Genomic DNA, 11,012 nt, shown 5'->3' on the forward strand with positions numbered 1-11,012 from the left:
GTGCACAACACGGCGTCGTGAGCAGAAAGGCGCCGCCACCTCTGCGGCCATGCTTTTTGTCCGCTGGCTCAACGGACAAGGCGAAGCCGTCGTCGGCGGGGAAGAAAGGAGGGAGGCTTGGGTTCGCCGTTGTTGGCGTTGTATCGTTCGAGCCGGAGGGAGAGACAGAGTGTGCGGGGAGGGGCGGTTGATCAAAGGACGTGGAAGCCACGATTGATGCCGACAATGGAATGAAAAGTGCCCACCGACGGAGCCACAATGCTTGTCTCGACTAGGAAAGAGGGGCAAGCAACTTCGCCGCGATGGATAATTAGGTAGCCGTAGCCTAATAATTCCGACGAGTCATCATCGGCTGCAGATTTGAATCTTGACTTCTCCGGTATAATCATCTTAACATAGTCGAAATGCGGATCGATCTTTAAAGTTAGGCATCAGTCTGGGAAACACCATTCATCCTAGGCATGGAATGGAAATACTTGGTCTGTACCAAACGAATACCGATGGCGGCAACATGCCATCAGCATTCAAAGATACAAGCCATCACATCATTCGCCTTCTCGTGGTAGGGACCAGCATCTGTCTCAACGGTATCGTCTTTTGTTTCTCTCCTATCACAATGGACTCTCTTCCTTGCCCTTCATTGTTCGCGTCCCCTCTGCTCAATCATGCTTCAAAGCACACGAATAATGGAGGGTCAGGGGCGCCCGTCTCGTTAACCAACCGGCCAGCTCAGCAAAGGCAGCGCTCTGTCCTCCCACAATGGGACCAGAGCCAACGCCAAAACGCCTCGAGCCATGCATTCATGCAACGCCGGTGCTTCTCTCTCTTCTTTTCTCTTCCCACGCTCATTTTTTCCCTCTTTCTCTTCTCTCCCCCTTACCATCTCTCGTCTTCTCCCTCTCCCCTTTTCTTCCCTCCAGTGGTATCTTGTGCCTGTTCCGATGCAAAACAGCGGTGCATGGCCGCGCGGCAATCAAAGACAGGGCATCTAAATGGGTAAGAAATCCTTGTTGTCGTCGTCAAAGTCAGAGTCGTCCGACTTGGCTTCAATCAACTCGGCCACCTCGTCCGAGTCGATGTCGTCAGAGTCGTCGGCTTCATCTTCGCTCGACACGTCTCCCTCAGGTTCGCCCCTCTTGAAGTGGGCTCGAAGGACGCTTGCCCTCTCACGATGCAAAAGCTTACATCCCTTGGTCTTACAGCTGCCCGTGTTGCTGAAGTCGGGGCACTCAAAGACATGGCGCTCGGTGCAGCTGGCTCCCTTTTCACAGTAGCCGCAGAAGCCAAACGCTTCGCAGACGGGTGCGCCGGGCGCTGCTTGGGAATGAGCGTACGGGCAGTCAGGCTTGGCACAGTTGCCTTTGGCAAAATGCACGCAGTTGGGGACCCGTTCCGGGCTCGGTTCATGGGACAGGTCGCAAGACTCGCCGTCGGCGCATTTCCCTTCCTTGAGGAAATCTCGGCACATCGTCACCTTGGCAGGGTCATGCTGGAACCGGCACGCGGGCCCCTTGGGGCAGGAACCTGTGCTCGCTCGTCAGTAATCTCCCATACGAACCCTGGCATCTGCAGGAGTTGAGAGCCCGTCCTCCCAAGCTTAAATGTAATATTTACCAGTCGTCGAAAAGATCCTGCACAGCTCGTTCTTCTTCTTGACCACTCCGGTCCGGCTGTCTGCCGTTAGCGAGGTGCTCACCCAGTAAGGTGGAACATACCGGTGGTCTTGGACAACACGGTTCGCAACAAGATTGCCTGTTTTGGTTCGGTAAAACGTGACACCGGCCACGATGGCGCTCTTGGGCGTTGAGGGGGTAGAATGAATGTCCTCTGAGAGATTTGTCAATGCCGGCCGATATATGCCCAGACTGCGTCCTTTTTCCATCTCTGAGAACGATGTCGACTTACCCATGGCCTTGACCAGCTTCTTACCGCCGTCCACGACGCGGAAGCGCATGCCGTCAATCAGGATTTCATTTCTGCCAGCCCCAATGCCAGCGTTAGTAGGCACAGCAGAGGGGTTGGGAGGGTTGGCTTGGCGTCGCAAAAAGGCGTTGAACCTCGCCTTCTCTCCAGATTTCTGGAGCCTCAGTTTCCGTTGTCGGGTTTCCTCGATGGCCTTTGTGCGACTCTGGACTTCTTTCTCGTATATATCGGCGTTGATCAGTTGGCGGTGGCGATCCGTTCTGGACACCCAGTTTCTGTTTCCCGACGGGGCGCTATCGCTGGCACCGCCTGATTCAGAGCCAGACCTCGGAGTGCTGAGCTGGAGTGTTCGGTGGCGATGGGCAACGGGCGGACGCCCACCTCGGTATCCAGCGCGCGGATACGGAGCGCTCGCATGCCTATATGCGTTGCCTGTGGCAAGGTCAGCGCCAGGTTGATTCGTCGGGTGCGCGCGAAACCGACGGCGGTAGGGAGCTGGGTGGTTGCTTGGCGCGGCCCCAGCCTGCTGGTTTTTGTGTCGGTTGATTTGCCCTGGAAGCGGTGAGTTGCGACGGCTGTCTAGAATGGAGGCGCGAAAATGGGGATTTAGACTTACCGGCAAGCTGCCCGATGCGAGCCAAGAGCTCTTTATCCTCGTCCGACATTTGCACCCGTATTATATGAACTGTTCTTGCTGAGTCGAGTAGAGGAAAATCCCCCGCTGAGGCTTTGGGGTGAATGGCTGGCCAGTTGTAGGAAGCAAGTGGGAAAAGAGGCGCGCTGCGCGCTTCGGTGGTGGAGGAAGCAAGCAGAAGAGGCGGGTTAGTCAGCGGTGACGACGCACTGACCATCACCGAAGGCACCCACCCACCTATTCTTCTTTGTGCCCGTCCACTGTTCCAGGGACAATCAATACCTAGGTAGGTAATAATTAGCTAGGTATTCATCCAGCTCTGCGACGACATTTGCAGTCCTCTCTCTCCCAGCAGGATTGGGTCGAGTCTACAAGCCGACACCACACCGTTCATCACATTGCCTCGTCTATCCGACTACACTCTCGCAAAAGCCGCCGACAGCGAGACTACGTGCCGAGCTTTGGCGAGAAAACAGGCATCCGTCCATCCACCTCCTTCGTTCCTCACCGCGTCGCAAAGCTTTGTGCAGCGGCAGGGCGCCCGAGCCTCGCAGCCATGGCATCCTGGGTCCTGCTCGACGACAAGAGCGAGTCAGACCTGCATAAGACGCGCCTGCTCAATGTCGAGGAGAAGCCCTTCAAACGCATCACGAAGCGACTTGTGTTCATAGCCTCTGCCGTGTCCAAGACCGCCGGAAGCCAGGATGCTTCAGGCGGCCCCCAAAACCCCTCCTCGCTCCTAAACGGCGACGCGCTACAGGTCGACCTCACCCACGACTTTGCTGCCTTTGACAGCAGCATCGCCCGCTTCCAGTTCCTCCACGACGCGAACCAGCGCGAGCGCGAGCGATATGCCGCCGATCAGCAGCGCATCCTCGGCGAGTGCCAAGACGTCAGGGCAAACAACACCCGCCTGCGTGAGCAGTTAGAGAGCGCGCGCGCGACGCTGGCGCAGCGCAAGAAGTTTGACGAGCTGGCCGAGAGAATTACCTCGAGCAGGCTCCTGCGGCCCCGGGAGGATCAAGTAGTCAACTTGGCCAAGCTGGAAGACGAGTGCAGAGAGCTGGAGCGCGAGAGTGAGACGTACAGCGAAACCTGGAAAGAGCGGCGGGACCAATTCAACAGGATCATGGAGGAGGGCAAAATGCTGCGGCGGCAAATCCGAGACGAAAAGGAAGAGGTCGACCGGCGCGAGGGCATGAATGAAGGTGGCGAGGACGATGCAGAGGGCGACAAGGACGCCCAGACGCCCAGAAACATGGCGAGCGAGCTGGCGACTCCCCACGCCGACGTCGATAGCCAGCCCAAGGCTGCCGAGAGCGCCGTTGATACGCCGCGACCGGTCTCGCCCGGCGGCGCGAGAACACCCATGCCTGGCTCACCGGGACTGGACAAGCCCAGGTTCAGATCAGCTCTGTCCAGGGATGCTGCGGGCCAACGGTCAGATCAGGCTGCGGAAGACGGGTCTCGAGGTGACGTGGAGATGGAGGACGGTCAGCAACAGGCTATGAAGGACGAGGAAGGCGACAAACAAACGGGTGGTGAGGAACTGCCAGAGGTTACGGGGGACAATATGGAGGTTGATGAGTAGCGAGCGATCAAGAGGCCCGGATGAAGCATGGAAATTCTTGTTTTGTTCTCTATATCTACAGCCACTGCATCTCTAAATACCACGACAGGGAACTCAGAAGCCGAGGACGCAAATGTCCAATCAATGGACTTGTTTATTCGCAGGTGGTATCAGACTCGCGTTCATCTCACCGTCACAATAATGTTGCCGTGGAATCAACCCTGCCTGGGCTCGTCCGTCACCAAGCCGACCTTCGAGACCCCTTTGGCCCATAATGTAAACTTCCCCCCCTTCCCCCTTTCTTCACGCTGTCTTGGCCTCTTTCAGCACGGCCCTGGCCTGCTCCAAGTCGGCCGCGCTCACGTCGCCCTTGCCCTGGCTCGACTCGATCTGCTCCTCAAGCCTGGCGATGGCCTCTGTGATTCGCTTCCGCAACGGTTCGAAGACGGCCTTGGTCTGCTCGATGGCGATTTGCTGCGCGCGACACCAGATCAGCAACAAGGCCAAGCCGCACACACGAGTCCGTTCCCTCGCAGGCCAGCCCCGGCTCAAAACGCACCTGCTGCTTCAGCATAAACTCTTCGTTGCCGTCCTCCTCGCCGCCATGCCCGCCTCTCTTCGTCTTGTCCTCGAGGGCCTTGGCATGCGCCTCCTGCTCGGCCAGCTCCGTGCGGTACGAGACTTCTTCCTTGCGCAGGCGCACCACTGCGCCCGAGGCGATGGCGAGCGCCGACGGGGGAGCCATGTTTTGCTTCGCGCCGTGCGGTGGGAGCAGTTTGGCGAGGGGTCGGCCGGGGGCTGGGTGGATACTAATACGGTTGGAGGATGGGAGCTGAAGGAAGAAGAGGGACAAGGAAGAGTTCACGGATTGGATGTAGCCAAGGTTGAAGCAGGCAAAGTGTCTTGTTGTTTGGTCCTGACGAGGGCCCCCCTCACCCTCCTTATCGCGCCTTGAGGTGACGTGGGGTTCCCTGTAGCGGGGCAACGGCTCTGCTGAATTTCCACGTCCAGCGGCTGTCCCAGTACACAGAGAACTCACCTTGGCCGTATCAACCATCAACGACAGGCACAATTCAGCCCATGTATCCTTCAACGCATGCGTCTGGTCCGCTGCTCAAGCAGTCATTGCTATGTAGTAACAACCGAGGGAAGCGCTTGTGCTTGCTGGAGACTCGACTATCCAGGTCAAAACATCACAACACCAAAACACCGGTCCACGCCGACCGACGGCGACACGAGCGCCCCCCTTTCGTCCTCTCCAGCGACCCTCGCGTCACAAGTCTTCCCCTTTTTTGCAACACCCTCCCGCTCCAGGTCCAGTGTGACCCCGAGCGATAAATGGTATCTCCCTACCAACGCCTGCAACGCCTCAGAGTGGTCCAACAAGCCAATGCTCAACAATGCACAGATTCAGTATTGTACACCAGCAGACGCGCCATTTTCCCGCCGGCCGTCCAAACACATTACCATCAAGTAGTCGTCCTCACTGTCGAGCTGGCAAGCTTCATGCTTCTACGGCCACAGTGGGTGCGCAGACTGCCGCCGGCTCCGGTTCGTCCTGGTTCGAAATCTCGCCGCCGGCTTCGCGCTCGGCCCAGTCTCCCCAGAGGCCTCGCTTGCCCCTGACTCGAATGGGGGCTCCCAGCTCAGGCCCCTGCTCCACCTTGATGGCGTCCTTGGTGGCCAAAACCAGACACTCAAAGAACATCTTGGTTGCCTCTGCCTTGGTCGTCCGCTTCTCCGGTAGCAGGTTCTGGAACACGACCGACGTCTTCTTCCTCTTCTCGTCGTTGGTGGCGGCTTCGGCGCCAAACAGATCGCGCAGGATGTGAACGGCATGCTTGGTGCCGACAGACACAAGCCCGCTGTCGGCAGGATGGACGAGGGGCGCCGTGGTTTCGTCAAATGCCGGCATTGGGCTGCTCTCTTCGCGGTCACGGTGATCCTCATCGTCAGCGGGAATCTCCAAGACGGTGCCGTCTGGCGCCGCGCTCTGGTTGCCCAGCCCCTCGCCGTCGAAGCCAAAGTCGGTGTCGTCTCCGAGCTCAAGGCGAGGCGACTTGACGGCGCCTTGGTCGCTTTCCACGTCGGCGATGCCGCTATCTCGCTTCCGCTTCAGCTCGCTCACTCCATGCCCCGAGTTCAAAGACAGCATGCCGCGCAGCTCGGGAGCCCACGCGGAGCTCCTGCCTTCCATCATGATAGATGACACGAATCCGCCATTCTTCTGCAGGTCCATCAGAGCGAGTAGCAAGGGATCGCGGGGGAGGAAGGCGGCGGGCTTGATGATGTTTTGCCTGTCAGCCTGCTGTTGCTTGATGTGGCTGCTCGATAGCGCAATTTCTTCGTCGGGCATCATAATCTTTTGCTTCTTGGCGCGCTGCGCGGGCCGCCGGACCAGCGTGTGTTCGGTGTCTTCCTGCGGCTCGTATAGATCAGTATGGTTGTGGCGGACGTACTCGGCCTCGACTTCCCGGGCGAAGGCCTCGTCAATGTCAGACAGCGGGGACTCGGAGATTCTTGCGCGGTCCAGGTCCGCGGCGCCGGTCATTTCGGGCATTGCAGACTGGTCGCCCGGGTTGAAGCCGAAGTCGTCGTCGCCCATCTGGATGTCGCCTTCTCCATCCGCGATTCGCACAATGTCGTCGCCCAGGTCAAGAGCAAGAGAGTCGTCCTTAGCAGCGCCGGGCTCGCGACGCGCCTCAATGTCGGGTTCGCTAAACACGTCGTCTTCCACGTCGCGCGGGGCGGGCGCGTCACGGCCCATTTCGATGCTCTGGCTCGGGCCGCCATCCATGTCGAGGCCAAAGTCGAGCTCAAGGTCGAGATCATCCATGGGCGCCAAGGCATCTTCGTCCATGCCGTTGTTGTCCTGCAGGAACTGGCTGTTGTCAAAATCCTCTTGCAAGTTGATGTCTCTGTTGCTGACGCGTCCTTTGCGGCCGACGGGAGTCGCTGTCACTTCGTCCACCTGCGACAGAAGCCACGACGCGTCAGGGGGTGGGGGGAGCTCAAGGTTATCATATGGTGTGATCTTGTCTGGGAGCAGCAGAGCCTCGCGGTTGGGCATTTGCATATTGGCGGCCATGTCGTTGTTGCCGCTGGATCGGAAAGCCTAAGAAGACGGGAGTCAGCGTGGTGGCGGGACAGAGCGGGCGGCGAGGTCAACGAACCATTTTGATTTTCATCATGGCCTCGTTGCAGTCGTCGAGCAGATAACGCGTCTTCCGTTGATATATCCTGACGACGCCGAGCAGCAGCTGGCTGCTGAGACGTAGGGCCATGGGCGCCTGGTTAGGCGTGATGATGGCCTCGACGCTGTCGGTGACATTGGACTGGAGGATGTGGTTCTTGGAAAGCTTGCGCTCGAGGTTGGCCGACAGCCAGACGCGGGCGAGCGGGCCGCTCTTGTTGAGCAGCGTCTCTGAGTAGAACATGGTGTCGTGGCGCGACGGAGCCGGGACAGTACGATGATTGACTGGCTGGGAAGAGCGTCAGGCTGCGCGGGCGAGGCGACCGACTCCGGGCCGGTGGACGGTAGATGGGAGACGCTGAGAGCGGGCGCGGACAGCGAGTGCAGGCGAGTAAACACGGGACAGGGGCGCGTTTGTGCAAAGGGGGGTAAACAAGGCTCGGGAGCGTGTCAAGAGATGATCGCGCGCCGATAAAAACAGCGCAGGAGCATCAAGCAAGCGGCGGCAATCGCCCGAGGCGTGTTTGTCTGCGCGCGACAAAGCAAAGGCGGATGTGAGCGCGAGCGACGGTGATGATGCGGACTGCAGGTTTGGGCCCTGATGGTGGAGGTGAGCAGGTCTTGTTAGGTTCTGTATCGCAGGCCCGGGTGACTAAAATGGCGTGGCTGGGGGCGGGCAGTGGCTGTACTTTTGGTGCTCGGTTTCCGGTGGGCCGCAGCAGGTACCTGCTACATAGCCGTCGTCTCCACCGCTTCCGTCGCTGCCCACACTGACTGGCTGCACGCGGCGACATCCGCCGGTGAGTTGCCTCGGGGGGCGGCTTTTCCCGACGCTGGACTATGTAGGCAGTACAGATTATCTAACTGCAAAAGCTGTACCCGCGCTCGCGAGATCAATGTGTGTGAATGACGAGGGCGTTGCCGATTTTGCTCTCTGCTAATATTAGCCCGTGTCCACTACTGTACCTCTGGTGGCTTATTACCTAGTACTACTTACTGCACCTTACTATCTACGTAGCTAGTAAGTAGGTAGGCAGGTACGTAGTTAACTTAGTGAACCGCCTCTCAGCTCCTTTAGGGCCCTGACCCAGCATACGGGTACAGTAATGCGCCGCAGCGGGCTCTCGTTGGCGAGTGGGCAAGATGATGCTTCAAGCAGTGTCGTCCGCGTCGGCGTATGCACGCAATTCACAATGATGTGTTTATACAACAAAGCATCAAGAGCTACGTATGCTGGCGTGTCTCGCAACATGTGCTGTAAGTATTCGTAGAAGCCTCAGCCTCGACGCGCCATTGGCTGGCCCAAATACCTACAGTACCTTAGTACCTACCTTACCTACCTACCTAGGTAGGTACCGTAGGAACTCAACAAATCCGTCAGGTCTTGGCGGCGTGGGACAGGGGGGAGCGCAGGGATTAGCCCCGCAGCCAATTTGTATAGGGTACAGATCCACTCGTTCCAGCCCGAGCCAGCAAAGCTAGAAGGCAGCCCACACACAAACATACTAAATTTGAAGCTCTCGCGATGGCTATTGCCGCATTTATTGACGTTATTTGTAGGCGTTAATGACCGCGCTTATCCACAAGGCTACTAACGAGGTTGTAGATGTTACAGACGACTTTGCAGCCGCTGCCTGCTTTGAGGTCGGACAGGAATACCGACTTCAGTATAAGCAGCCCTCAAGCCTTGGTGTCAAATTGGGCATTTCCCTTACTAAAGAGGGCATCCATTACGGCTGGGTCAGGGAACGAAGTCGTCACGATGTTGAGACTGTCCTCCAGCAAGGAGGAAGCCCTTGGTGCCGTGTTGAGTGCCGCGGCAAGCGTTGGAGCAAATTTGATGCCCAGCTTGGTGTATATCGCGAGTGGCAAGAAGGGCAAGCATTCTTCTGGCTAGACTAAGATACTATTTTTACTAGGGATTTTAGTACTAAATTATAGAATCAGCATCGAGAAGTCGGGCAATTAAGACTGCCTTTTTCCCTATTGTTGAGAGCCCTCGAGCCCGTAGCAATGCCTTGAGCTCTAGGCAACGAAGCACAAGCAACCCAGTCTCACGATCTATTCGGTCTTCTGCCTCGTCGCCTTGTTTGACAATTTCCTCCTCGTCAAGCAGGCCCGAGACGCCTTCTTCGTCTTTGACGATGACGTCTCGAGCCTGCTCCCAGTTTGTAAAATCGATCGCGGCGGCAGGGATGTCTTTGACGCGGATTTCTATATCCTGCGTGCCGTCGGGCCTGATGCTGATGCCGCAGTTGAGAAACGCCTTCTGTACGAGCTCGGCCCGGCTCTCGAGGGTGCGGACGGCGCTGGCGACCACGAAGGTTGTCATGATGCGTTTTTCTCGTATAGACCACATCGTGAGACCGCGAGCCTCACGCTCGGAGACGTACTCGTCAGTAGCATCGCGAAGCCAGTCTTTAAGAGGTCTGTTGATAGCTGTATCGAGAGGCTGAAGAAGGCTCGTGCAGCCCGGCGGGATCAACGCGGTCACAACCTTGTGCTGACGTAGCTGATGAAGCACATCATCGGTCTTGTGAAAAGAAGCCACATCCATCACAAGGAGGAAGTCATCATTGCGGCTGACGATAGGGGCAAGTTCGTCACGAATCCAGTCTTTGAATAGCTCCTCGTTGTTATAGGCAGTCTCGTTGAACTCAACAGTAACCTCTGGCGAGTAGAGATGCCCTTCGTCTTGCATGATCCTTCCAAACGGCGGCGGGGCCCCATGGAAGATCACCTTCGGCTTCAACCTCTGGATGCCGTCTGCAAAGATATACAGGATTAATGTAGCCTGCCTCTTATTCCACCCACTACGATCGCTCTTGCCATCGATAGTACGTGCCCCACGCTGCTCATATGTATAGCCGTCGAGGTATTCAAATGGGATAGGCGTTTCATCGAGGTTAAGGATACGGTGCTTCCCAAAGCGGCGTGTAGGCGAGTTGAGAATAGCGTCAAGGGCGACTTGAGGCTTGTGCCGGCGGCTGACGCGTCGTATGTAGCGGAGGAAGCTGTTGACGATCTCGATGTATTCTTCGGGGCGCTTAGTCGCTTGTTTCGTCACTCTTCGACGTACGAGACCGTGCCTTCGTCGAAAGAGTCCCCACCAGCCGTTTGAGAAAGTAAAGATATTGTCTACCGCTGGGTTAAGGCTCTTGAAGATACTTCTAGCTTGTCTTTTGAACCAAGAGACTGTGACGATGGATTTATTAGCCCGGGCAGCGATGAACCGCTTGACAAGCTCCTCCTCGAGCTCTGGCCAGCGAGGGTGATATACCCTCTTTTTGGCCTCCTCAATAAAGCGTGGGTTGGAAGCCCAGCTGGATATTGTAGTCCGTGGGATCTTGAAGTGCCTTGCAACCTCACTAATTGTGGGCTCACGATAGCCTCGTTCGTTGGCGTGTGGCGACGATGGATCGAAGATTCGGTGATGCGTAAGGAACATCCTAACCTCATCTTTCTTGCGGTCTGAATAGCTTCGTTCAACGCGATTGATAGACTGACTGGCTCGAAAGACCCGCTTGCCGGGCTCTTTTGGCTTCGGGCCGGGCTTGAGGTTCCTGTCAAGCTCGCCAAGGGGCGGCATCGCGAAAATAGCCTCAAAAAAGACCTCTATGGAGCAGGAAAGTGTGTGTCAAGCTTTGCTGGCTCGGGCTGGAACGAGTGGATCTGTACCCTATACAAATTGG

The 11,012-nt window shown here is 57.2% G+C and overlaps 5 protein-coding genes across 5 annotated transcripts; 1 reads left to right on the forward strand and 4 right to left on the reverse strand.

The window, feature by feature from the left end:
- Window positions 1-988: 988 nt before the first annotated feature.
- Window positions 989-2,588, reverse strand: HRG_08097 (zinc finger c-x8-C-x5-C-x3-H type (and similar) domain-containing protein; the record flags this gene model as incomplete). Its single annotated transcript, XM_044866568.1, has 6 exons — window positions 989-1,524; window positions 1,615-1,670; window positions 1,716-1,827; window positions 1,906-2,355; window positions 2,407-2,475; window positions 2,540-2,588. 6 exons carry the CDS (start codon window positions 2,586-2,588, stop codon window positions 989-991), a joined length of 1,272 nt encoding a protein of 423 aa, XP_044718457.1.
- Window positions 2,589-3,113: 525 nt separating this feature from the next.
- HRG_08098 (tho complex subunit 7 domain-containing protein) lies at window positions 3,114-4,148 on the forward strand (the record flags this gene model as incomplete). Its single annotated transcript, XM_044866569.1, has 1 exon — window positions 3,114-4,148. One exon carries the CDS (start codon window positions 3,114-3,116, stop codon window positions 4,146-4,148), a length of 1,035 nt encoding a protein of 344 aa, XP_044718458.1.
- Window positions 4,149-4,430: 282 nt separating this feature from the next.
- On the reverse strand, window positions 4,431-4,872 carry HRG_08099 (tubulin binding cofactor A domain-containing protein; the record flags this gene model as incomplete). The annotated part of the gene is made up of 2 exons (XM_044866570.1): window positions 4,431-4,601; window positions 4,687-4,872. The coding sequence occupies 2 exons, from the start codon at window positions 4,870-4,872 to the stop codon at window positions 4,431-4,433; spliced, it is 357 nt and encodes a 118-aa protein (XP_044718459.1).
- A 759-nt stretch (window positions 4,873-5,631) lies between these two features.
- Window positions 5,632-7,564, reverse strand: HRG_08100 (rad21/rec8-like protein; the record flags this gene model as incomplete). The annotated part of the gene is made up of 3 exons (XM_044866571.1): window positions 5,632-6,999; window positions 7,057-7,242; window positions 7,301-7,564. 3 exons carry the CDS (start codon window positions 7,562-7,564, stop codon window positions 5,632-5,634), a joined length of 1,818 nt encoding a protein of 605 aa, XP_044718460.1.
- Window positions 7,565-9,000: 1,436 nt separating this feature from the next.
- HRG_08101 (DDE superfamily endonuclease domain-containing protein) lies at window positions 9,001-10,021 on the reverse strand (the record flags this gene model as incomplete). Its single annotated transcript, XM_044866572.1, has 2 exons — window positions 9,001-9,056; window positions 9,379-10,021. 2 exons carry the CDS (start codon window positions 10,019-10,021, stop codon window positions 9,001-9,003), a joined length of 699 nt encoding a protein of 232 aa, XP_044718461.1.
- Window positions 10,022-11,012: the final 991 nt, after the last annotated feature.

Source organism: Hirsutella rhossiliensis (assembly GCF_020360975.1).
Source record: "Hirsutella rhossiliensis strain HR02 chromosome Unknown scaffold00009, whole genome shotgun sequence".
Taxonomy (NCBI): Eukaryota; Fungi; Ascomycota; class Sordariomycetes; order Hypocreales; family Ophiocordycipitaceae; genus Hirsutella; species Hirsutella rhossiliensis.